Source organism: Physella acuta, unplaced genomic scaffold (assembly GCF_028476545.2).
Source record: "Physella acuta isolate Inbredline_101_S28 unplaced genomic scaffold, ASM2847654v3 ptg001728l, whole genome shotgun sequence".
Taxonomy (NCBI): Eukaryota; Metazoa; Mollusca; class Gastropoda; family Physidae; genus Physella; species Physella acuta.
In genome coordinates this window covers 136,182-163,868 of record NW_026733240.1, presented here as the reverse complement: position 1 = coordinate 163,868, position 27,687 = coordinate 136,182, and the positions used below count along the sequence as shown (strand labels likewise).

The 27,687-nt window shown below is 31.9% G+C and overlaps 2 protein-coding genes across 4 annotated transcripts; one reads left to right on the top strand and one right to left on the bottom strand.

The window, feature by feature from the left end:
- The first annotated feature begins 921 nt into the window (after positions 1–921).
- Positions 922–18,222, top strand: LOC131930160 (integral membrane protein GPR155). Of its 3 annotated transcripts, none has more exons than XM_059286575.1 (17): positions 922–1,147; positions 2,587–2,838; positions 3,045–3,210; positions 3,585–3,875; positions 4,095–4,209; positions 4,576–4,732; positions 4,858–5,013; positions 5,439–5,522; positions 5,753–5,961; positions 6,232–6,325; positions 6,824–7,133; positions 7,680–7,987; positions 8,081–8,176; positions 8,378–8,442; positions 9,846–9,887; positions 12,183–12,323; positions 16,155–18,222. In XM_059286575.1, the coding sequence occupies exons 2-17, from the start codon at positions 2,608–2,610 to the stop codon at positions 16,369–16,371; spliced, it is 2,682 nt and encodes an 893-aa protein (XP_059142558.1). In that variant the 5' UTR covers positions 922–1,147; positions 2,587–2,607; the 3' UTR covers positions 16,372–18,222. The 3 variants fall into 3 exon arrangements, with proteins under 3 accessions (XP_059142558.1, XP_059142560.1, XP_059142559.1); XM_059286576.1 differs by lacking the exon at positions 922–1,147 and adding an exon at positions 1,790–1,846; XM_059286577.1 differs by lacking the exon at positions 9,846–9,887.
- Positions 18,216–27,687, bottom strand: LOC131930161 (WAS/WASL-interacting protein family member 1). Its single transcript, XM_059286578.1, has 6 exons — positions 27,534–27,687; positions 25,083–25,294; positions 24,790–24,927; positions 23,946–24,674; positions 23,387–23,491; positions 18,216–22,810 (listed from the first exon to the last, which is right to left on the bottom strand). The coding sequence occupies exons 2-6, from the start codon at positions 25,261–25,263 to the stop codon at positions 22,776–22,778; spliced, it is 1,188 nt and encodes a 395-aa protein (XP_059142561.1). The 5' UTR covers positions 25,264–25,294; positions 27,534–27,687; the 3' UTR covers positions 18,216–22,775.

Sequence of the window (27,687 nt, the reverse complement as noted above, 5' to 3'; positions counted from 1 at the left end):
ATTCAATTAAAAATTCATTGAATCAGTAAACTAATATCCGCCACTGCCTTTGTAAGGCCTTTGTTACATAATATGTGCACGATCCATTTGCTTACAACTGGCCATTTGTTGTTTTGAGACATAGTCTACTTTAAAAAGTGAATTAATTACCATGCCTTAACACAAGTTAAGGAAATATATTGACACTTCGATCTCTGTTGTAATATCTATATATATATATATAATTCTCTTCTGGGATCAGTTAGAAAACAAGCTGCAAGCGCCTCCTTGCAGTCCCCTCTCTTTCTCTCTATCACCATCACTACCACCCCCACCCCACCCCCACATTGTCTGGTCTCGCTGTTTACATTTTACAATCATAGAGACGGGTTTGGTGACGGCTATTAGGGGCAGATAATTTAGTTTGAAACGTTTTTAAACTTAGAGGAGGTAACCAAGAGGAGGCTGCTTTCACGTGGGGGGGGGGGGGAAGGGGGGGTAGTGTTATTAAGCAAATATTTTCAGTGGCAACATGGGTATTGTCGAATTCACAAATTATGAATTACTGAAAAGTAGAAAAAAACAACAACTAAATAGCGGCGTATGATACGCAGCGGGTCGGCTCGTTGTATTTTATTTTTCTTTGAAAATTGGAAATTCGACCATGAATGCATGATGGATGTATGCCCACTCGATTTAGATCTAGATCTAAATATAGATCTACTTTTTCAACATTTTTATAACATTTTATTAATTGTGCCATGTATATATAGGAAGATAAAACAATTAAATCCAGTTTGTTTACAATTTTATATTAATCAGATAGTGTATGGCCCTAGTGGGCCAATATTGATGACTATAGATTTAAGTCCACACCGTAAGTAGTTCACCCGGAAGCAGAATCTATGATAACCCGATCTTGTTTGACCTAAATGAAACATATTGAAGAAGAGTTAGATCTCTAGTCTGGTTCTAGGTCTCTAGACTCTAGATCTAACTCCAGACTATAAAATAATTAATATGAATCGAGCCAGAATGTGATTTGCCTCTAGATCTCTAGGCTATAGAGATAATTATTTCCAAAATGTTTAAATAAATTACTCTAGAAATAGAATGTTACAGTTACAGACTAGCACTAGTCACTAGATTCGGTAATCTATCGTTTTGGGTACGTAAAATCGCCCGCGACTAGTAATGTGAAAAACAGGTGACTCCTTACATTTTAATAATTATTTCACATTTTGAGGAGGATTTATGTTTTGAAAAATACAAAAATGTTTTCTTGTTTCATTTATGTACCTGTTTTTAAACAATTGAATTAAAACTTTTCAGTAATAAATGAACACCAGCGATGTTTCCAACAGATGCAACCATGCTTATTTACTATAGCAGCCATCTTGTTAAAGTTTTATTTTTATAGACTTATAGTCTTATATTCAGGCGGAAGTCACTCTATTTTACAAATGGCTGCTGTTTATATAGCAAATCTTGCTTGCAGACACTGATGTTTAAAGTTAATTTCTGGCCTATATTAATATATTTAGCCATTGATTTAGGTTTATTATTCATTTATCTATAATATTTGACACAAACATATCACAATATACTTCTATTACAGCCTTGACAATGAGGTAACGTTTTCGTACATTAATAGCCGCGGGCGATTTTACGTACCCAAAACGATAGATTACCCTAGATTCTCTTGATTACCAAATTTTAAATCTGTACGTATTTATTACGAAACAATTACATAACTTTTTTTTACTAAGTACGTACGTAATGTACTGTGTACTCTCACCTCTCTGACTGCCAGTCTCTGACTGGACTTGCCTCGGCTGTGGCTGTGGACCTAGTCTACTCAGACTAGGTAAACTTTACTGAGTCACTGACACACTGAGTGTATTACTATTATTATTATTAAGTATTAGATCTATGTCTTTTTTATGAGTGACTTGAGTGTATTATTAATTTTAGTACAAGTAGTTAGTAGTATTAAGTAGTAGCAGGCCAATTTATTAACAGTTTCAGCTGTACTGCTGTAGATTGTATTTGTAGTTAAGTAGAACCTTGCTGGATGTAATAGTAATCAACAAACTGAAAGTGGAGAGTGGGTAAAATGTTAAAATTGAAACCAACCTATTCTACAATTCTGTGTGGGATGATTTTAGATACAGATGTCCGATAATAGACTCATCCATAAATATTAAATAGTGTTGGATTGTTAGTAGTATTGTAATCTCGACTAATTTTATAATTAGTAATTAGAAAATAAAATAAGGTTAGGCGTATGGTTGGACTGGGGTTAGGGTTAGCATTGACATTAGCCAGCAATACCATAGAGTTAGACTATAAAAACAATCTAATTTAAATAGATCCGTTTAATCAATTTACTAATTAATTATTTAATGAGATTACAGAGTTCCTACATTATGCTATATAATAGCATTAAAAAGTTTTGTTTTTCTTTATTTTACCAAATCCATGTAAATTAGCAAGATAAGTTTTTTCTCTAATGATTAACTGTTCTTACTAAAACCAAAAAGATTTTAAACATATTTTTACTGATTATGTTATTTGCCCCAACAACATAGAGATTTTTTTTTTCAGTTAACACATAACAGCTTTAAAATGAATGAAACAATATTAAATGCTGCTCTGTCATCGAATGTCAGCGATGTTTCATTTGACCATCTTTATCGAGCTATCATCCAATGTTTTGTCATCATACTATCTGGCTACATAGCTGGAAGGGCTGGACTTATCTCACCCAATCAAAGTTCAGGAATTGGAACATTTGTCTCCAAGTTCTGCCTCCCAGCTTTGTTGTTCAAAAGTATGTGTGAGCTCAACTTTTCTGAGGTAAATTCTTTTTATGTTATTATATCTATAGATTTCCAGAATCATTACATTATCCCTGCTTAAATACTTTGTTTTTATAGGCCTAATATATATTTTTAAATTAAAAATTATTCTTAATAGGCCTATTTGTTATCAATTGTTTTAATAGAATAGTGGAATAATCTTAATATGATTTCAACTTTTTTGTCTGTGTATTCTCCCAATAGGTGAACTGGATGTTTCTTGTAGGGGTCCTTATAGCAAAAGTTTCAATATTTATTGTGGTTGGGCTGGTGACACTGTTAGTTAAGCGGCCACTAAATCTGGGATATGCAGCTATATTTGGTATCTTTGCCACACAAAGTAATGACTTTGCTCTGGGTTACCCAATAGGTAAGTCTAAAAGAATTTAAATATTATCTCACTGCCACACTTTCTATATCTGTCAGAGCTTAAATAAGAATTTTAGTTGCATTTGTAGTAGATCATAAAAATCAAGTACATAAAGTTTACACAACAAATGAACACTTGCTTAAAAATAAAGAAAATACATTTTAGACAAACATTACAGTATAGAAAAAGCATGAAAAACCTCTACCCACCCTAGAGTACCATCAAATGTATTTTGTAGAATATTGTAGGCAATTCTGCTTTTACAACCATCAATTTTTCACTCAACAAAGTTTACATTGTACTTTAAACTGATTAACAATACCTGTAAACTCAGCTCATTAAATTCTCAAAAAATACTCTATTTATTCCTGCAGTACAAGCATTGTATGGGAGTACTCACCCAGAGTACCTGAAGTACCTCTACCTTATTGCTCCCATTTCCCTGGTCCTGTTAAACCCCATTGGCTTCATCCTTATGGAGATACATAAACATCGCACTGTGCGTGATGACTCAAGCGGCTCTAAAGTTGGCACAGCCCTGATGCACGTTGTCAAGGGGATTTTTTTAAACCCCATTGTTTTCATGACTGCAATAGGTGTTATAGGGAACTTCATCTTCTCTGGCTCTGTTCCTATCATTTTAAATGACATTCTCACTGTGTTGGGTAAGGAACTTACACAACGTGTTTTAACTAAATAGCCTTATTATTCTCATGTTCAGTCTTGTACATGATGAATTTAGCTACTATTCTCAAAAAGCAACCATATTGTAAATTAAGTGGCGTTCAGTAATGGTTGTATCATTAATTTATTTTAATATTTATCTTTTATTTCCTTCCCTTAGCAATATATAACATGTTTGTTAAACTTTGTTTCTATTTCAGGAGATGCTTACAATGCTTCTGCACTATTCTACTTGGGTTTGAGTATGGTAGGCAAAGTCAGAAGTCAACTGGGAATAGGGCTAGTGGTACCCGTACTTCTAATCACAGCCAAAACGTAAGCCTATTTTTTCTTACAAGCTTATCTTAGAGCAAGTTTCTATTTCATTGTTGTCATTATCAGTCTTACATTTCTCTGTAAACAGTATAGTTTTAATAAGTTCTCAGGTATATAGAATAATTTTTTTTTAATGGTATCAAGCAATCCAACACAGAAAATATGTTCCAAACAAAAGTGAAGAAACATCATATTTTATTTCTTTACTTCTCATGTTATGTAATTCTGCATTTCTTTTGAAATTTTCATTAAATGTATATTTTTAAATCAACATTATTTCCAAAACCCAATGTTTAAAAAGGCTGTGGTGCCAATAGAAAATAAAAAATGAGTTTTTATAGAATAAAATCATTTTTTTCTTGACAGCTTGATTCTCCCCCTTGTTACATGGGAAGTGGTTGGGTGGCTTGAGAGTGGAAATGGATCAACATCGTTCAGCATGTATGGTTTTCTTTATGGTACTTTCCCATCAGCACCCTCTGTGTTTTTATATGCAAGTGACTATGGCATCGCAGAAGATGTGGTAAGTCACCATACTCAAATACTTTTTGTTGTCTTATCATTTTGATAAGTGGTATTATTTTAAAGTTTATTTGAAATTTTTATATTTTCTAATATTTGTACATAAAAATGCTTGTATTGTGACAGATTGCCACTGGTCTGGTGCTAGGGACATTTTTGTCGGCTCCTCTGATGTTTGTGTCTGCCAAAATGATCACTCTGATTGTAGTGACTGGCACTGACTACCAAAACATCCTCAGTGACACATCATTAGATGTCAGTATCATCAGCATTACCTGCTGTGTAAGTCAAACAAAGTGTTTGCAATACTAACTTAATCTATGATTTGAACGGCAAAATGAACATACTTTTGTTTGCTATTAACAAAACAATTATTTTAAAAAATGTCTGTATTCATTTTCCTTACTAAGTGAATTTTATTTGCAAAGAAAAGTTGTTCATAATTTTTTTCTCTGCTAAATTAAATACATTTCTTTCTTTGATTAATAGATCACTACTTTTTAAATATTATATTGTAGAGCATTTAACTACAACATACAATGTTTAGCTTTAAATAAATGGTTAAAAAGATTGGCCATATGGGAACTAAAAAAATGAAAAGGGGAGAAATTCACAGGGATGGTGAAAAAAATTCCACACTAAACTCTAAGACATGAATAATGCTGATATTAATGATGAAGTTTCTAATTAATGTTTTTTATTTCCAGCTGTGGGTGATGGGTCTGTTTTTTGTGAGTGGCAAGTGGAGGAGGATACCTCATCGCTTTACCATAGCCTTCATGTTCTCTCATGTAAGTTTTCTAGTCTGATGTTTTTGTATTCAGGACTGTGAATTTTAATAAAAGTATAAGGTAAATGACCTTTGACCTAATGACCAGTGTGTCAAACAGTTCTAGTATCACCCATGGCATGTGAAGGAATAATGTGGCTGTAACACAGCTACGTTTATATTTTCTCCACCTTAAACCAGGTAGAGATGTGTTGACTAATCCATCCTCTACTTGCCTCATTATGTCAACAGATACTTGCCTGTATTGGGATGATAACTTTCTACTACCACGGAGACTCACAAGGCTGGCACCACTACCCCATCATTATCCTTCTTCTGGTGGGGGTCTTCTCAACACGCTGTTGGACTGCTGCTATTGCTGTTGCTCTTTGTATGCTCCACATACGCAGCCTGTGCTTTGTCCTGCGCAAACAGATCTGGTTCTATTTCTTGGGCTTTGGGTGAGTTTTTGAATGTTTCTAGTTATAATCTGCTTTTTTTACAGATGTTGTTATGGGAGTGGGAGAGTTTCCATGTTGATGTAACTCATACACATACTTGTTTTATAGTCATATTATACCTATTAGACTATAGTATTTTTAAAAACTAAACCATGATATATTGCATAAACCAGTGCATAACTAATTTAGTAATTAAAAGCAGTTGCCTGATGATGTCCCTTTAATAAAACATCTTAAATAGCCTCATAAACCTTGTCACAATATTTTCAGAGTTCCTGTTTTTGTGACTGGCATTATTTTCCTAATGGGATCACATGACTTGGCTGGTGAGATTGATCCAGCTTTCCATTATGGTTCCCTGCAGGTAATTTACTTAATAACTGATGTTTATAAAACTCATTTATTAAACCTTTCCTGGTCATAATCCCTCTTGCTTGTTAAGGGTTATTCTATGACCAAAGTGTAATTTCTTTACAGACATTTTTAACTAACAACTCAATTCTTAAATGTATTAGTTTATAATGATCTGCTTCAAAGAATATCATATGACCAACTTTGTGATAAGTCAGATAAAACAGTATGAAAATTGCGATTTTAGTCACATAAAACATGAAAAATGTAGTGATTAGCTTCATAAAATGGCATAAGGATGATAAGACTAACTGTGTGATATGCCAAATAAACATCAATTTAGTGATCTTTTTTTTTAGAACATTATATAACCGATTTAGTTTTCAATTGTATTTTAAAATGGACATTCAGAATTGATGATGAGGAACATAGTGATCAGCTTAGTAAAATGTCATTTGACCAACATATAGATGTGCTGTGTATATGACAATGCTACAACCTTTGTCCACAGACTGCCTTTTCCCTGGTGATCCTCTCACTATCTATTATCATGACCATCTCCTGCCTGGTCTGGTGGCAAAGGATGGAGAGGCATGCACTACACCAGCAGGCTGAGAGACTCCTCCAGAGGCAAAGCAGTGTGGCCAGTGCAAGGGCAGCCAGGCAGTCACTGACAGACAGACAAGACAGCTGTATTGAAAGTGATAAGCAGCCAATCATTGAGGAAGAAAATGATTTGTCGGTTCAGGAAACTGCTGACATGAAACCCAGAGTTCGTGGAAATTATCAAACTTGCAACGAAGTGCAAACTTTGAAAAAAGGTGAGCCAAAGGCATTTTACATTCACTAACCAATATGAAATTTGTCACACAAACGCAAGTCCTATAAAAAGAATATTGTTTATGACTCTTTCACAAAAGTTAAATTTTTTTTAAAAGGGGAAAATGTTCATCATTGTAAAACTTGCTTTATTACATCCATTTTTGTTGAAGTCAAACTTTTAAAAATAATTGTACATAGAACAAAGCAGATGTCCAATAAAAACTAAATCACAAATGAATATTTAATTTTAAACTCCAAATTAAAATTGTGCAAAGTATTATGTTAGAACATTGCAAATATTTCCTTTCTAGTGTTTAGGCATTTTAGGTGATCAACAACCGTACCATAATTCCTATATGAATATAAATGTACATTGATTTTACAAAAATTGCATATACATTTGTCTACTGTACAGTTGATACTGCATGTTTTGAGTTTAAAAGCCAAGTAAATAATTGATGCTCCATTGTCACAGAACAGCATTGTATTTTCAGCACTATAACAGTTTTCTTAAATTAATATTATTTTTTATTTTTACCTTTTAGCAACTAGCATAGAAGATCTGGTCCCCTACATGGAGAAATACTCAGACAACGTGTACAGTGAGTTTGAGGCGAATGGAGCAGAAGCCATGGAAGCCATATCAGAGAGGACCTGTCTGCTAAACCAGTGCAGCACAGAGCAGCGTCATGCTTGCATGGACAGGCTCAGGTCCTACACCGCCAATGTGCTGGTCAATGGGGACTCCCCGCAGGAGGAAGAGATGAAGTCCGTGAAGGAGCTGAATAAAGAGGAATATCAAACAGTCCATCACATGATACTGCTGTTACTCTTGCTGTTGTCTATGTTCATTGTAAGCCTGGTTTTATTTTTTTAGGTTGTTGGGCTATTTCAAATGTTTTTTTAATACCTTGTTAATTCAATGCCATTTTAAAAACTGTTTCAGGGTTTGTTTTTGTGTGGTTGGCGTATATTTGAGAGTCAGCCAACAGGCATTTATGTGGAGATTGAGTTTCTTGATTGTGTTTTTAACTATGGACAGGTAAATTAGTGTTTTTCTTTTTTTTTCTTTTCTTTTTTTTAAAGAAATTATGAAATTGTAAAGAATACATTTTTTTAATTTAAATTTTAGCTAAACTCTTGTGTGCAAGATTCATCTGGTTTTTCTAACTTTTAAATTCCCTAATGTTACAATATAATCAAGTTAACCTATTATTATTGCAAGCTTTTCACATATTTTCAGGGTCTGTTAGTTCTAATGGTATTTGGATTTGACACTCGACTTGTTTTTTCACCAATAATTAGAAGGTAAGAATTTCTATTTCTTTACATGTTGCTTTCCTTAGGTGAAGTTCTACATGACCTAGGAATTTCAACTTTTAGCATTTTTAAAAATTAAGATATATTAAAATTGTTGATGGAAGGTTTAATATGCTTGATTCCTTTATTTTGACTTGCACCATATTAAGTTACTGATTGATTAATTTATTTAGATAAATTATTGTGAAGTTTAAAAAAAAATAGTTTGCAATCATAGCAATGTTTGCATACATAAAAGAAATTGAATTATTTATACATTTAATATAGTACATACCAGGAGAAAGAACTACAATATTATTTGTTTGTGAATAAATCACTAGTTACCTCCCTTACACTACAAGTGGAAACCATATCCTATTTTTAGCTCTATCCTATTTGTTTTGTTTATCATAGACTTCCTGTACTTTAAAAAAAAAGATTGATTTATTTTTCCACTAATGGAATATTTTTTTAACTACTTATTCCATAAAGAATGATCTCAAAGTGGTGTGTCTTTGTTATATCTTGAAATTAATTAGTATTCAAATTAAAGTACTTGGGGATTAGAAACATGTGTAAATTAAAAATTGTGGGTTTCTTATTTAACAGTGAAAACTTTCCAGTTTAAGCATTTAATATATTTCATGTGCATGGTAATTAGAATTTGAATGTTGGTAACAGGTTTTCCTGTTCTCTATCAATTCCTACAACATATGTTGATGACTTGACAGCATATGTTAATGACAAGTCCATCTGTTACAGTTTGTATTTTACTTCAGCAAACAACCAATTGGCCTACTCTAGTTATTAACCAGGACTTTGTCTTCAGTGTATCATGTTACTGTTTCCACAGTTAACAAGTTCTCACATTCTAATCTTACATACCCACATCATTCCTTGCTAACATTAAAACAGTGGTTCTCAACCTTTGTGGGGGTACCTAACTCGACCTGTTTCATATGCACATTCACCAAACACCCCCCCCCCCCCCCCCCCCCTCCTTAATAGTCTTATCGTCTGCAATGCTAAACTCATATGAGTCGGTTGTGTCTCTTGACTTCCACTGAACCCTTGAGACTTACTCACCAAACCCTTGGGGTTCAATCAAACCCAGGTTATGAACCACTGCACTAAAAGTTAAAACATATAAAGGAATTTATTTTATTTACTTGCTGTTGTGTTCTCTACTGTCTAAAAAGTTTAATAATTAATTTTTTAAATTTTGTTTAATTACTAGTGGATTTTATTTACTGTAAGATATTTTTTATTTTTTAGTATACAATTTAACTAAAATAACTCCCAAGAATGTACTTTACAAGTGCAGAGATTTTTTTAGCAACCTATTTTTGTTCTCACATTTTTACTGACAAGTTTATTGAACTGTTATTTGCTTGATCTCTCTGGCTACACAGGAAAATGTCTAAGTATAGATGGGTTTATGCTGTTTATGTTAGGTACTATTATAAAACCTTCTCTGTGTAACAGTGGGTTTTTTAGTCTGCATGTCTTGTATTATCTGTCAAACCTTTGTGTGGTAGACAAAAGAAATAGTTGTTACTTGAGTGTCAGTACTTTGTTTTTTATTTTCTGCTTCCACACGCTTTTCTCTTGTTCAGATTTGTCATTTTTAGTGACTTTAGATCTCTTTCTTTCTCTCTCTCTCTGTCATACTAATGTAGTCAGCTATAGAAAAGCTAGACAGGCTATTTCTCACTCATGTTCCCAGGCACTAGACCCATGGCCTTAAACCAGGCTTTTACTTCCTCACCTAGTTTATATAGTTTGGGTAGTTCCAAGGGGGATAAGCTAAGCATGCATGCTGCCGCTAGAACTATGTTGTCTACATCATAATTCTTAATTTGTCACATTCTTTTTAGTTGTGTCACAAACCTTTATTCATTAGGCACCTTTAGGTCTCAGCTCTGACCCTGTTTCTATATTGACATTACAATTAAGTACTGAAAAAAGTAAATGCTGTCTGCTACGCAACTAACTTAATCAGCTGGGTTAAAGCTATTGAATGGAACATGTCAATACTACCTGAGTCACTTTACTAAATTTGTTTTTCTCTTTTTTTTTTGTGGGCCTAATTAAGATTGTAAATGTTGCTTTTCATCCTTTGTCCCATGTATATTTTATCTTTATGTAATGTACACACCACCAAAAAGTATTTTATGTATGCGCAAATCTATTTTGAATAATGGTGCTTAAAAATATATTTTATTCACTAGAACAGAACATTGATTTAAATGTTTGTGCTAAAATAAGTTTTAGTTGAGCTTAAACCATGCTTCTATTTCTATCAGATCAAATCAGGGGTTTCTATTGTAGAAATCTACAGTAATTGCTTCCTATCATTGAGTGGAAACAACACACAATTATAGTGTTCAAAGCCAAACAAAGAAAGCAATTATCTTTTTTACTTTCTCGTATATACGAAGTATAGAGAAAGTCTTGTTCTTATCAGATTTGAGACAGCCCTACAACATCAGTTGTTTGTTAAATCATCCTCCATATAGCAGAATGTGTTAAACATCAGCTCCAGCATGTTGCCACCTTGCTAATCTTAGCTTACCTCAGTAGAAAAAAAAATCTTCTAAAATTACACACCTGCAAAGTAAATACTGCTCCAGCAGCTCTTGATAAATTGTATTTGTACAAGATTCAAGGCTTTTCTCCCTCTGTGCTTTACACTTAGATTCGATGAATCAAACTTCACATTTTCAGCATCAAGGAAGTAAAATTAAACGTTCTCTTTTTTGTTGGGAAGAAATTTAACAACCAGCTTTATTTGCTTGCATTTACCCCACCTTCTTACACTTCAGTAAACCCCATTGACTTGAGTTCATGTGTGAAGTTTTTGTTTAGTTAATGGTTTGTAAGGTCAGACATGACCATTGCTAAAGATAGAGCAACAGCTGTATGATGTCAGCAGAGAGCTAGGTTAAAGGATGTAAAGAAACCATTTGTAGCCCAATGTCCAAGTGATGGTCAACAACTCTGAGGGTAGTTTCAACGACCATGTTGATTTTGAGCACTCACTGTGAGTTGGTGAGGTATTGTTGACTTAAACCTCACCTGACTATTCATGACTTGTTGAGTCACTAGTAAATAAGCTCAGGTGTTTTGTATGGTGCAACCTTTACTTACCTGTTGGGCCACTTTCTTACACCTTTTAAATATTGGTACTGCTTTTTTTTTTCTCTTTCTTTATGTATGTAAAATCTCATGGTTTTACTTTGCTTATGTGTATTTATAAACTTTTATCTATTTGTTTACATGCACTTATGTGTAGTTTTTCTTGGTTGTTAATGTATTGCTTTTTTCAGCTAATTATGGCTACAAACACACCAAGTGTTTTTGTGTGTAAATGTACCAAGTGTTTTATATTTTTTTGTGTAAATGTATCGATTATCCTTAACAAAAGTTAAAAATTATGAGGCTACACATCCGATTTTGTTAAAGCAATAAACTAGTTTGTCCTTAACAAAGTTCTAAGACTTCACATAAGCAATAAACTAGTTTGTCCTTAACAAAAGTTGTAAGATTTTAAATAAGCAATAAAGTAGTTTGTTCTTAACAAAAGTTCTAAAACTTCACATAAGCAATAAAGTAGTTTATCCTTTACCAAAGTTGTAAGACTACACATAAGGATTTGTTAGAGCCATATCCTAGTTTGTCCCAGTCTATTGACTTCCTGTCACATTAATTGGTTTGTTTACTTAAACTATTTTTCAATTGCCTCTTAGGCTGCGTCGTCTACTGTTTGGAGCAGAAGTGCTGCGTCTGCCAAAACTGAGTGAGTTGGATGCCAGCACTAAACAAACCTGCCAACAGTTTGAAGAGTATCACAAGGAGAACTGTGCTAAGGAAATTGTCAGAGACAGAAGGTAGGCTTTTCCTGTCTAAAAGTTCTCCTGATGCAAACCCTTCCTGTTTGGTTTTAATGCAGTTTTGCTAGCAACCAGATTTGTATTAAGACAAGACTTATTGTTGACTATCTAACCAGTGTTTCTTCCAGACTTTTTTCACCGGGGAGGGGGGGGGGGGCGATGACACTGGAAATTCTGTATCTAACTATTATAAAGTATTCTTCACAGTAGTTTTTGCACTAATTAGTGAGAGCTTTTAGTTTTTCCCCTAGAGGTTTGCCCCACTGATCTACCATTAGATTTTACCACATTCACTTTGTGTTTCCTCTCACACTCACAGAAACCCTTTGTTTTTATTTTTTTCATTCATATTTTTAATGTCCTAAAAGGTTGTTGTGAAAGGGTAATACAGAAGAAAACTTAGATTTTCAACACCAGATATGTCTATATTATTGACACCATATATCTACCTGAATGAGGGTTTTAATTCCTTATATTGAACCTATTAATCTTCTAATCCTCCAAAAATTGCATCTAACATTTAACAGGACTCAGTGGTTTAAATCTAGCTAGAAATTTTTTTTAAGGCTAATAGTTCTCTCAGATTACTAGTCACATAATGCAGTGCTGTGATTACACAATGTTGCAATATGATGCCCAGGTATTGATTAACCTTAAACATCTGTGTTATTCATTAACCTTAACCTAACAGAATAGGTGTATATCAAATGCTAGATTAGTCACTTGAGCCCTAATCCTAAATGTGTACAGGTAACCTCATATCCTGAGTACACAATAGTGGTGCCATACTTGTACACTAACTCTCTCCTCAGCAGATGCCTGTTGTGTATCCCATGTTGTGTTAAGCTGGCCTAACCGTAATGGTTTGTGTTGTTTCACTAATCTGCTTCAGCTTTATTTACATACATCCATGAACTTGCTAGGAGCTAAGTCCAGTAAGAAAAAAAAAGAGTAATAAACTAAAATAACCTAGTCAAAAATATTCTTTAAAAACTAATTTGAAAACAAAAAGTTTGACTTAGCCTTAAAAATGTTTTAAAAATTAATGTAATACTTCTTTTTTTGTAATATTATTTGATCTGTCACTTTATTTATTAAATTATCATTACTTTATAAAACAATAATTGTCTTTCCATTCAATAGAAATCTGTTTATTTTATTTAGTGTCCAATAAACTGTAACTGTTGTAGCATATAAATTAAAACTGAACATCTGTTGAACACTATGGGTTATGGCTTTATAGTCTCTCATAATGCCTTAGGTAAAAGCAGGCTGATTAGCAATGCATGGATGAATTATTTATTCATGTAACAGCTTGATACTCCCAGCAACCCTCAATACTCAGCTTATCATATATTCATCACTGATCTAAAGACTGAATGACTCTCATGTGTTAAAGTTGTTTACATGTATGCCCAAATTTTGATCTGTGGCCTCGTGCTGAAGTTAAATGATTTTATGTTTATAGCTAATATGTCATGTTTTACAGGCTCTGAAACAATTAACAATAATCATTTTTCAAGAAACTAATGATTTTTTTAGAAGCTTTTATTTAGTTCAGTGTCTGTTAGTGGGTAATGGGAAATTCATGTAACTCACTTTTGAACCACTTACTGCAGTGATTTCATTGAAACATTCAGACACATTGTCTTTGATTACAATTGAAGAATATATTATTTTTTATTTTTATGAATAACTAAAGAAGCAGAAAATAAAACGCTTGTAAAAAAATTTGTATAGCTTTAAATGCACTGGGGAAAAAAACACTTGCTTCTTTTAATAGAAGTATAGGACACTAGTAAAATCTCTTACTCATTTTGGTGATAAATGCTTTTGTTAAAGGAAGCAAGCTCTATGTTATTATTTTTTTAATTTTCAGTGCATTCAAAAGTTTCTTATTAAAAGGTTTTTTTACAAGTGTTTTATTAATAACTAATGCAATTAAAATTGAACATTATTTCTGTGAGAGAAATTCTGTAATCTTTTTAAATATCAGTAATCAGTCATCTCTGTACTGTCATAGTTGACAGCCATATATAACTGTTCTGTCATAATGGTCACCTGCCTCTGTATTTTCAATGTTAGTCAGTCATCTCTGTATTTTCATTGGTCAGTCATCTTGTACTGCCACAATTGATAGTCAATTATCTCTATACATGACAGTAGGTACCATAAAAATTGTGACTAAATTATGTTATAAAATAAAATTATCCTTTTTCTAGTCCATAGTCCATGCCCTCCCTTTACTGAGATAAAAGAATGGATTTATTTTTTAAAAATGCAATTACTTATTTTAAAATTCTAATTGAATATTCTAAGTTAATTCATAAGCATTAAAATATTGAAATAAATGTTAATGTTTTGTACATCCTCATTTAATTTTACTCTTCATGTATCAGTCCCTATAAATTAAGGATGAAAATAGTGTGAGGTGAGCAAAATAGTATTGTTATTTTCTTTTGGCCTAACTCAACTTAGCAATTAATATTTTTTAAATTTTAAGCTTGTGCAGGTCCATTCAAGTTTTGCTTTCTATTGACACCCATCAAACTCTTAATATATAACTTTTTTTTCATCCACGTTGTTAGGTATAACCTGTTTGAATACCTCAAAACTTAATTAATGCTCATAAACTAAGGCTCCCAAGTTTTTAAAAAAATCTATTTTGTTGGAGGTAACTCTAACTGTTGTAACATTCTTTAGCTCCCTGCGAACATTAAAAAGTAGCTTTTACTTACATGAATAATACTATGGTAATTCTTTATTTTACTTTGTTCTTCTCCATGTTTTTTTTTTATTATTATTATTGTGATTATTGTGAAAAATACTGTTGCTGATGTACAGAATCAGCATTATTTTGATGAATTGTTTGTGGTTTCAGTTTCTTGAATTTAAGTTACAAGGTTTCATCCTTGAATATTATTTCATCATGTTTAATTTGTTTGAAAAGTGAAGGGATTTGATTGTATCAAAACATCCTGGTGGTGGTATAGCTAGACACCTGGAGTAGGGCTGGGAGTGGTGTACATTATTGATTGGGGAGTTACTGTGTTGGGAAGACAAGCTATGAAAGCTTATGTTTACAGCTGTCAAAAACAAGGAGTATCTCAACCTTTACTGCTCTATTAAATCTAGTATACTTAATCATTTTTTTTTTGTAACAGTTACAATTTATAAAAGCTTTCTGATATTTTTTAAGAATTCAAATTCAAAATGAAAATATTGTACCTTTTGCATACTTTTGATTGGTATAGCTTTAATTTTTTAACATCTTAAGCATCTTGGCAAAAAAAACAATTCTTTTTTTTATCAACCCATAAACTGTTATTGAAGGCTGTGACACCTAACCATTTTGTCTCTTGCATGAATTTTTTAAAGCATGAACTTAGATTTTATTTATTGCCTTAAGTTTTATAAGAAACATTGCCCCTTACAAATAGTTATGTACTTTTATGTATTATGTGCTTTTATGTACTGTTTAAGGTGGTTTCAAAGATTTTGTTGGAGTAGCCAAATATAAAATATTGCGCTGTGTGTATAACAATATTTAACAAACAGAAGTAGAAAAAAAATATGTAGAACTGGCAAATCATGTTTGACTATAGCTCTTTGTCTGAGCGAACAAGTAAACAATTAAAGAATATTGGCAATATAATTTAGAATTTTTCAGCTTTCGCTTTAATTCCTGCAAGTTTAAAGTGCAGAAGAAGAAAAACACTTTACGTTAGGCTGCTTTTTTAAATGCATTTTCACTTACTAATAAAAAAAAATCTTTATAAAATTTTTTTTAGAATTGATTAAAAAAATACAATTATTCTGTTTATCCAGATTTAGGTTCCGCACATTCCATCAAGTTTTCACTGGCACTGCTTTATGTGATTGGCTGCTGAGGGCTGGGCTAGCATCTGACAGATCTGAGGCAATAGCCTATGGACGCCATCTGGTTCTGGGCAGGGTAATCACACATCTCACTAGTGAACACAACTTCCATGATGCTCCATACTTCTATAAATTTCTTGATACATTTGAGTATATGGCTTGTTGATGAAAGCTTGCTTTAATTCTATTTATTTATTCATTTCCCTGTTCTTTAAGAAAGATTTTTGACAAGTTCTTGTTTATAGGTGTTTACAGTTTTTACTGTAATAATTTTCTGGTGGAAAATAATTAATTGAGCATACAATTTTTAAAAAATTTCTTTGAGTTTTTACTGCAATAAATTTTAATGCACAAAATAAATGATTCAGCAAATGTGATTTTTTTTAAAAAATCTCCATGACAAGTTGCAAACATAAAAGTAGTGACTAGTGAAGTATGTTTAATTTCTCAAAGCACTACTCCACAATTTATTTTAGTGCACTAGGTCTTGTACATTACACATAAGTTACATAAAGAGATTTTATTTAAATACTTGTTTCAAACGTTAATGTTGCCATGTTGTTGTAAAGAGAATTATAATAGTTCTGTATTTTAATTTGCTTTGCTTATAATATAGACAGGTCACAGGAGCTAATAAATGGACCATTTCTAAAATATACATAACTGCTTTTAATTTCTAGTAATATATTTTTATATTGATCCCATATCTCATTTGTAAGTATCTTATTTGTAAGAGTGCTAACTATTAGAAAATATAAAAATAGCCAATATTTTTAAAGACATTTTGCTAAGCAAATGTTATCTATTTTACAGGGTTGTTTTAAAAAAACAATTTCTGTAGGATCCACTTATCTACAAATACACTTTGTATCTTAATATCTATACTTGCTAATTAATATATAACTGTTTTTGCTTATTGCGTATTTATACATTATTTGAGCTTGTCACAAGTGGAAAATTTGTGTTGAAATACTTGACTGTTTGTGATAAGATAGAGTTTCATTAACCAGATGTAGAAAGTGGGGTGATTCAGATTTTTATTTACTTCCTCCCACTTAAATCTGATCATGGAGTCATGGTTTATGTTGTGTTGATTAGTTCTTACCATCATTGATAGATATTATTTTATAAAATATATTATTTTAATTCTTATTACATAAAGGTTAACTGCACTATATGTATTATTTTGCTGAGAATCTTTAGTCTTTTGACAATATTTAAGAAGGGAAAAAAGACAATTTATTTCACTTCATTTTCTATAGAGTTTTGTTAACTAAACTATTTTTTTTACTAAACTATTCAGGGTTTTTATTTAAAGCTCTCAATAAACTGAGATTAAAATACAATAGTAAATTACTATTATTTGTATTAAATGTAATTCAATTAACTTACAAAGCTATATTTATTTAAAAGTTAAGGCATTATACTTTCCTTGTTATGTCTTTAATATTATAACTTAACCTTTCAAAGGCTATTTTTTTAGTGCTTATCACCACTATGTTTTATTATTCGTGAGTCCCATCTAGTCAAGTTACTGTGATATTATCTTCACTGAAATATATAATGCTTGCTTACATATCAAACAATAAACTTTAGAAAACAAACATGAAATAACCAATGTTTAGTTATTTTACTCAAGGGCTGTTATTAGTATACTATTTTTAAGTTATTACTCTTTCTTTATACTGTATATTTGTTTTATTCAAACACTGCCTATACATGTAAGGTGTGTGTTAGAATGATAATGTAACCTTTGTTTTAGATTATTGTTTTAATAAGGAATTTATTGAGGTATTGTGATAAAATATCAAGGTTAAAAACTAAAAACCTCATCTGTATGTGCCATATTGTTTAAAAACCAATTTAAAACTCCCCATTGTTGATTAAATTTAAAATATCCATTTTTATGTATTGAGAAAGTATGAATATTTGTTATAAATGAATAATTGTTACTGTACATAGATTTATATGTAATAATAAAAATAAAAGAATAAAGGGAAGAAAACAAAAGATTTTTTATGCATTTATTTTTAACTGTAGTTTCATTTAATCTCTGTATACAATAACAGAAGAGGAAGTAATATAAGAAATATGGAGGGCCAAAAATTGGACATACACAGAATCGATATGTTTGTAAGATAGCCCTTTGGAAACGACAAATTGGAATTTATGAAGAATCACCGTCTAGTAATGAACAGCAAGTTCAAATTGTGAATGACTCATTGTTCTAGAAATGTATTGTTGCATATAGAGTTGTACCTATTAAAATCTTCTTGCTAAAAACAACAGGAAATCCTTTCTGTTTTGAAAAGAGAATTTTCTACAGATAAATTTGGTCTGTTGACAATAAAACAAATACAAGTAATTAATACTTTTAAGTGCCTTGATTACTTTATTCAACATCATATAAATGAACATTAACATTTGAATCATTGATACAATCTAAAAATCCAAAGGAAAACATTTGGTGCAAATATTGAAATTATATGTCAGAACTGTACACACTGCTAGTGGCTACATACAGCAGATTCAGCCTGCATTGGTAGTAATTAAGCAACAGCTTTGCTAAGAGTAACTTTATTCCTTGAACATTAGACTAAGGGCTAGAAGCAAAAGGCACATGTCAAAATAATTGGGTTTTTTTTTTAATTTTTAATACAAAAAGCCATAAATTAACATACCTATTCCCATAGATAACAACTAAACATTTGAGTTTTATTAATTTGATATCTGCCAAAATGTTATTCAATAATAATTAGGTTCTCTCTTAAAACTGATATGTGAAACAAAAAAAAAGATACATAAATGAATTAGAAATGTTATTTGGAAAACTCATTGATGAATAGTATGTGCAAACAGAAAATGTATATTCAAATCAAAATCTTAATCACAACATAAAAAAAGTTTTTATTTCCATAACTATAAATCTCACATTATGAAAGTGAGATGACCAGCAGCCCAACATAGTCTAAACTGAATGAGATAAACATTATTAACACATAACTGCCCAAGAATTTAGACATCAGTGTCAATTAATATTACGATGTATTGTACATATTTATTTTGTGTTATAATGTAAAGAAATTATACAAGGACCAACTGCATGTTATTTGCATTAAAAATAAAAACAATACATTGGAAGTATATACAATAATTTAATGAACGTTGTTAATTGTTAAATGATAATTTAAAAAGAAGTCTTTGGGGTACTTGGAAACACACAATAGATATATTTCTAGAAAATAATATTGGAATGGGTTCAACCCCAACATGTTTAAGTCGATGAGTAAAGAGAATTGTGTTCCGGTAAATCAATAACTTGGCACAAAAAAAGTATCATGCACAATTATTATTTTTGAAGGACAGATCATGATTGTCACTATGTGTACTACTCATAAAATCAGAAAACTGAAATCTTCACAGACTGAGTATGAAAACTGAAATCTTTACTGACTGGTTTTACAAACTGCAAAATTTAACTCATCAACACAACAGTGAGATCAAGAAATTATACAAATGATAAATAAAACCACTGCAGAAATGGAACAGAAAAATAAATTATATAAAACATCTAAATGACCAATATCAACAAGGACTTTAAAAGGCAATCAAAAAAGTGTATGGCAAGTTATATGTATAGTAGTTATTATTTTGAATAAGTAAATTTGATGTTGAATCAAAATTAAAATAGATGTGTATTAATACAAGATTAAGCTACATGGGTGGGATAGAAACATCACTAGGTTTTAATATGTTAATTTAAAAACAAGATCAAGGAGGGATATTACCAACTGTTTTTGTGACTATAAATATGAAATTTTCAGAGCTACTCAGTTCACACTAAGTCAATACTGCAATCATCTTAAAAATCAAAGATATATAATCTTAATATTATTTTTATAGTTTTATAAATGGTATTCAACTGTAAAACCGTTGTCGCATTAATAAAAGAAATGGAGTATATACATCAATTTTAACTTACGTTTTTGGAAAATAGAATAAAAAGTTCTAAAATAATGGCAATTAACAGCCTAAACAAATAAAAATTACTGTAATTTCAGCAGATAAAAACATCAGGTAAAAAATAAGTAATGGAATGATCTTTTTAACCCTTTCACCTCTCATTCCCTCCCTACTATACAGTCCATGTAGATTGAAGATTTTCAGCTTCATTGTTTGAATTTGTATGCCACTATTTAATAGAGTGATGTCTGATTCTGATATTCACATGTTAAATTTCTTAACAAATGAACCTCAGCTATTGAGTTGTTGATGGAGCTTAAACCAGTGCTTTATGTTGACAAGGATGTCACAGCACACCAGTGACAGCAATAATGCACAAAGTGATAGAATAATAGACCTTTAAAGCAAATACAGAAAAAATAAAGATGTCAGCTCTAAAAGGAAATAAGACCTTTAACTCAAATATGGAAAAAAATAAAGATGTAAGCTGTAAAATTGTAAAGGCTAGGATAGGTTCAGTTGAAATTACTAGCCAGTTAGTAGTCAAAATGAGTTATTTGTTTTTAGTCAAAAATGATATATTTTAGATAATATTAACACAATTCTACACCCTTCTCCTTAGATTTAGAAGGGCTAAATGGTTAAATATTTTTAATGTTACTTTTGTTAAGTAGAAGGAAGGAAGTGAATTTTTAATTTCTTGCTTAACAACATCACTAAAATTATTTATTTTAGAGACCATGTAAGTAGCTAATCACTTTTCACAAGAAAAAAGCTTTTAAGATGATTTTAAACAGTTAGTTTTAAATTATATGAATATAAATGTTGGAAAACATTTTTCAATGGAATAGTTAGCAAGTTAGTACTCATAACTTATTACATTTTCCCTAATTAAAAATAAAGTAATTATGTTTTAAAACCTTTTTTTAGTTGCAAATTGTTTTACTCATAATTTAACAGATGTAAACTTAATGTAGAATCCGCCCAAGAAACCATAAAAAACTTGTTTCAAAAGATATAGTTAAACACAAAAACACAAGAAACCATAAAAAACTTGTTTCAAAAGATATAGTTAAACACAAAATTGTGACAATCCAGAGAGTTCTTGTCATCAGCTATACTGACTAAAACTGCTGAACTAACAAAGAAAATTCTGTAAAAGATTAGCTCAAATTATATGCTCTGTTGCATAGGTTGAAAAACAAACAATTTGGTGGATCAAATAGATGTTATTGTACATAGGAAATCTTTGTATTTGTGTTAATGCAAACAAGGACTCCACATCTACTTTTAAAATGTCAAGTAGTAAATACACATTAATTATTGCTTTGAAGTGTTAACTACTTAATGCAATTAGCATGCTATACCTGATTATACAAAGCCTAGCACAAAAATCTATTATTGTTTTAAAAAATGCAAGTATGAGACTTTTAAACTACAAAGTGAAATAGTTAAACCAGAATTTTCTGAAATGATACAAGGAAGAATATCATCAGAGAGCTAATCAAATGTGTTGGAGATGAAATCACTTACAACTTGTCCTTCAACTCATTTCATAAAACAGCACAATTCTAAACACTTCAAAATAAAAGATTTATTATTATTCACTATGACATGATACAAGTGAGTCATTTTCCAAGACAAGTCAGCATCCATCAAAACCTTTCAAACTGCCAATATAAACAGATTCACATAGAATTATCTATTTGCAACACAGTTTTATAGTGAACTGAAATAGTTTCAGTCATTTTTAATACTTTTATTTACTTTATAAAACAAAACAAAAAGTTACACACAAAAATGTATGCTTTCTGATTTAAAAATTTATAATACACCATTTATAAAATAAATAAATTGATTTTAAAAGCTTTTGCAAGATGGTGGCAAGTTGTAAAGTTTTGTACACAAGTTTTGTAAAGCATGAATATGCCACATACAATCTGTATTAGCAAATAGAAAATTAATAAAACTTCTATCAAGGATCTACAAATGTTTAAACAAACTTTTATTCTTATGTTTGAATTTTAGATTGAGAGCTGAACTAATTATTTTCCTTAGACTTAATGATGATTTTAATTTAAATGACGAAATCAAAAAGAACACAGCACTACAGAGCCTAAGCCATTGACTACAGTCTGAAGACATTTTGGCTCCTCAAAAAACCCAACCCAGTCATAACATAAAAGACAAAAAACATAACAGATTCACAGCAAATAAAGAGATATGTTACATCAAATTAAAACTTCTATATAGAGCCCTAAAGTATTTTAGTCAGCTATAAATAATACATACAAAAGAAAAACAATAAATTAATGGATAATATAGAGATTTTCATAGTGAGCAATAAATCATGGCCAAAATAAATGGTGGCCAATTTTATTAAGGTTAAAAATTTCATGGAAATTTGTACATAAAGGAAAACGGTAGTCACTTTAAAAAGCTTGCCCAAGACTTTGCTTTGAACTGATTTATTAACAATATGTTACAACAAGCTCTCTTAAATTTTTTAAACAGCATGGACCAAACGCTTAATTTTTACTTATAATTTTAGCTGTACCTGATAAATAAATTCCAAAGATTCTCACTAAAATTTCACTGGTACTCACTTTAGCGTGGAGGTTCTGGCGGTGGTGGCCTACGTGCTAGTTAAAAGAAAAATAAATTTTTACAATCACTTTAGAGTAGTGTAGGCATAAAGATTATCAAACATGAACTACAAACACAAACTGTACAATTTGTTTACAATCATACAAGTATACTAACTGTTACGGCATAGATTTGTTTATGTAAACTGAACTAACAATAGTAGATGTAGACAATTAAAGAAGTTCAAGAACTGATTAAACATATATACTAATAATTTTTGGAAGTCAGGATATATAGTATCTGTATTTGTGTTTGTATGGTGCAGCAAGTACAGAATTGTAGACAAGACAAAGGGGACAGTTGGTTGATAAGCAGGAAGGTGTTAGATGCATTGATTAGGCAGGAAGACAATATAAGCATTGATTTTAGTCCTCATAATATCATGAAGGATAAAAGATTTAGATTATGTTGTGAATTGCAAATAAATGTTACTTGTGCTTTATTGAATGCATGGAATTAAGGTCAATACAATCCTATAGTAATACAAGCTAGAAATCAAGTTGCAGAGATAATTTTATGGTATAGATAATGTCATCTCACTCACTAAGAGTATTTGATGTGTATACACTTACTTGAATTTTTTCGATTTTTACTTGGGTATATTTTGTTTATATTAGTGAAAGGCTCTGGTGGTGGAAACTCATTAGTCTGGTGAAATCGAAAGCGTGTTTCAAAATCTGAAAAATTGTATGCAGTAGAAATATATTGAGAACAAATCCTGGAATTATTTTACAGGAGTAGAATTTGTTAATAATTACAGAGCTTAAATATTTTAAGGTATCAAATTAAATAAAGATCCCATTGATTAACAACTATGTACCTTTAATTAACATTTAAGTAATTAACAGTAGTTCCCTAAAATTTACAATTTACTGAAGCCAAATGATCCCATTCTTAGCAAACTCTTGATTGTACAAAGGTGTTACATATATCCTTCATCTAACAAGACATGGCTATCTTTAAATTCATTTTGAGTTTGTACAAGTGTATAGTGTATGATTTCTTAGTTAAAATATATTTTTTATTTACAAGTTTAGATTTTTTAGGTTGCTAATTAAAATAATAAGCACAAACCCAAATGAATATGCTACTTTAAATCAAGTTAAATAAACAACAGCATCAAATAATTACCATCTCCACCAGAGCTCCAGCTACCAGAAGATCTATGTCCTCCAGCTTTGCTTATGGTGCCACCACCATTCAAGTTCGGGGCAGGTTGTGGGGGTCTAGTGCTAGGAGGACCAGAACGGCCAATAGTACCCCCAGAATTGGCCGTAGATGTTGTTCTTGTTGGTGGTTGAGGTGGTGCATTTCTACTGGGTGGCGGAGGAGCAGCACTCTTTGGCGCTGATGGTAAAGGAGGTGGCGGTCTTGATGGACCACTTGGTGGATTTCCTGTGTTTCCGGGAGGTGGGGGCGGCAGAGGCCGGCCTATCATACTGTTAGGTCTGTTAGCATTTGGTGGCGGCCTTGAGGGTGGAGGGGGTGGCCCCGTAGGCGGGGGAGGTGGCCCTGCAGATAAAGAGCCCCCACTAAATTTAGGCACTGAAGATTGTATCTTGTTCTGTTGTGACGAACTAGAGCTGTCTAAGTCATCTTCACCAGATGTGGATGATCTACCCAAGCTGGGTTTTGGTTTATTGTTTGAAGGAGGTGGAGGCGGGGGTGCACCATTGCTTGGTTTGCTAGCATTTGGTATGGGTGGAGGAGGACCTCCAAAGTTCTTATTTGCAAGTGGCTTGTTGGAGCTTGGAACAGGCGGTACTCCATTTGGCAAGTGATTATTATTATTGTTAATATTAACAGGTCCATTCTGCGCACCTGGTGGCTTTAGCGCTGGACCCCCAGGTCCTCCTGGGACTGAAAATAAAATAGGAAATAAAAAACTTTAAAACTTCTTTAACATTTTATAAAAAAAAATTCCAGGTTTAAAAATTTAAAACATTATTTCAAGCGCTGTGAGTGCTTCATTCACCTTTGGCTTGACCTGAAGGCTTTAACTTTGGCATCCCACCAGCAAACAGACCTCCAAGTTGTGGAGCTCCCTTTTCACTTGCACTGCTGCTACTACTACTGACATTGCCACCACTGCTACCACCGGAGGGTTTAACAGCTGAACAAAAAAAAAAACGCAAAATACATTAAAACAATACCATAATAAATAGTCATAAATATTAAAAGCTGACAGGTTTTTTTTAAATCTAACATTAACAAAACTAAAAAGTTGGGACAAAAACATCTAAGAATGAAAGTTTGTTTTATAATTACCTCCAACAATTGGAGCACTTCTATCATTTGTTACTGCCTTTTTAAGCTTTGCTCCTTGATGTATCTGACTTAAAAGTGCATTGCGATTTGGCGCTGCCCCACCTTTACTTCCACCTCCGAAAGATGGAGGTGGGGGTGGGGGTCCAGGACCTGGGGGAGGGGGTGGGGGAGGTGGAGGCATTTTCTCTTTAATCTAATGCAGCACTGTGTAGCTGGAAAATATATTTAAAAATAAAACTTTAGTGATTAAATAAGAATAAAATTCAAATTCACAGCAAACATAACTATGTCTTGCTCATTTCAATTTAATGTATTAAGAATGATGGACAAAAAGCAATTAGAAAAATGGTAGGCCTCTACTTTAAAAATATAGGCCCTATTTAAAATTGTATTCATTAATCTGTATCATTAGTAAGACTCAGGTAATCTGATTTAGTCTAATTTAGATGCTGACACTTTAGTTATGGCATTAAATAAGTGGGCAACACAAGTTTTTGTGTAACAGTCAACCACTACCAGACTTCAGATAAAAATGATAGGCCTATCTACATTTATATTATATGCTACTGACTAGTGTAGGACGGTTGAAATTATGAAGTTTGGATTATGAGTAAAAGGAAAATTTATCTGTAGGCCGTACCTTCATGTTTGCCTTAGCTTTCACTAGATCTAGTTTTAAACCTAAAGATTTTATCTACTAGTCTATCTATAGTCTAGTTTACCTCTTACTAAGACTATTCTAGACTAGAAACTAGATCTTTTTAATGACATCTAGCTCTAGACATGCCTATTTGTGTTTTAGAATCTACAATTAGATCTAGATTAAAAATAAAATAGGTCTAAAGGCCTCCTAATAATCTTTAACTTGGCTTATTTAGATTCTAGGATCTAGTATTTAGCATGATGACGGGCCCATTGGCGAATAGTCTTAAAATAATTCAAAAGGCCCATTAGGCCTAAATACTTTGAAAATCACAAACGATGTTATTGAAATAAATATGGTTAAATTAGACCATTTGATTCACAGCTTGTTTGTTAATATCCATCTCACAACCCATGTGCATTACTGAGATGGTGGCCAGTTTCATTATCATTATGTGGTAGAGCAAAAAAACTAATGTTTATGAAGCGATTGTCAATTTAGTAATCGGAACTATCCATTTCTATTTAAGCCTGTTAATTAAGAATTGTCAGGTGTACTTTTGACCTTATTTCTTAGTTTGTCTCGCAAGCTGCACTTTAGTGAAAGTAGCTCTATGTATTCTTGGCTTTCAGTTTCTTCAAATCCAATAACTCCTAAACAATCTTTATTGCTGAAAACGAGGCGTAGGAAAAAAGAGTGCTGTGCTATAATCCAATCATTTGACTATTTTTTTATGTCGTACCTACAAACAGAATGAATTGCACTTTTTTTCACTGAAGAACGTTTTTATTATTTTTTTAAACTGAAAGTGGACTTAAAGTTGACCCTATGTACCCCTAGCAGAATTAAACTAAAGTGGCTCGCCCAGGACAGGGTGGAATGGCGGAGATTTGTTGCTGCCCTATACTCCACAGGGAGTGATGAGGATTAAGTAAGTAAGTAATCCCTAGCAGAACAAACTTGCGGCGTGGCCTCAACCAACCAAGAATGCATGTTGTTGACTAAGCTCTCACTTTAAAACAGTAAAGTAGTTTAAATTAGGCCTAATTTTCAAATTCTTATTATATAGGCTTATTTGGATAAGATTTAGCACATTTTTACTTAAAATTAAAAGCAAACAAGAGTAGGCCTAAACAAAGTTTTTATTGAGGTCACATGCCATTTTGTACTTGCCACACGTTATTTACAAAGGTGATGATGCCTACAGTCACTTTAGAATTTTTCCCCACTCATAATTTTATGGCTTTGAACAAAAAAATTATAAATTTAGGGCCTACTTGTTTAGCCCAGGACTAGATTTAAATTTAATAAGATCTGGATTACTGATAGGCCCTGGCCCTAGAGCCTAATTTTTTTAAATAAATAAATAATTTTTGATAGGCCTAGACTAGAGTCCTAGAGCCTATTTATTTTCATCAAAATACCTAGAATCTAGATCTATAATAGATAGGCCCTCCTAAGAATATGATTTCTGAAATATTTTCAGACTTAGGCCTAATTAATTTTTTCATTGTTTCAGTTCATTTTTTCTGTAAGTCTTTAGTTAAAGATCGCTTTAATCGCAAAATCTAAAAAAATATTTTAATCACGTCAAAATTAATGATGGAAGGATTCTTGTAAACTCGGTCATGTCTATTACTATTTTGTTGTCACTTTTTTATGTGCAGTCAGCAGTAGGTGCAGTGCAGCACAGTACAGTGTGTCACTGTCAGTAGTCTAAGATTAGAAAATGTTGAACCAGACCAACCAAAATAACAACGAAAAAGAACCACTAAAACAGAAGCTAATAGCAGTCATAAAACAATAACCTGCGCGAGAATGTCATGAACAAACGATGTTAATTTTCGCATGAAACAATTTCATTTTGTGGTAGAAACGAAATAAGTTTTAGACGAGGTAAATAATTTCTCTTCCTGTTTTCCATAAGACTCGATTAGACCTTAGGCCTAGGTGAAACAGGAA

Excerpts from the sequence above, each read along its gene's own strand:
- LOC131930160 (XM_059286575.1), top strand. The coding sequence starts at position 2,608 with ATGAATGAAACAATATTAAATGCTGCTCTGTCATCGAATGTCAGCGAT. Across the intron at positions 4,210-4,575 it reads CTTCTAATCACAGCCAAAAC|CTTGATTCTCCCCCTTGTTA; the intron begins GTAAGCCTATTT and ends TTTTCTTGACAG. Across the intron at positions 7,134-7,679 it reads AGTGCAAACTTTGAAAAAAG|CAACTAGCATAGAAGATCTG; the intron begins GTGAGCCAAAGG and ends TTTACCTTTTAG.
- LOC131930161 (XM_059286578.1), bottom strand. The coding sequence starts at position 25,263 with ATGCCTCCACCTCCCCCACCCCCTCCCCCAGGTCCTGGACCCCCACCC. Across the intron at positions 24,928-25,082 it reads AAGTGCTCCAATTGTTGGAG|CTGTTAAACCCTCCGGTGGT; the intron begins GTAATTATAAAA and ends TTTTTTGTTCAG. Across the intron at positions 22,811-23,386 it reads TAAAAATCGAAAAAATTCAA|CACGTAGGCCACCACCGCCA; the intron begins GTAAGTGTATAC and ends TCTTTTAACTAG.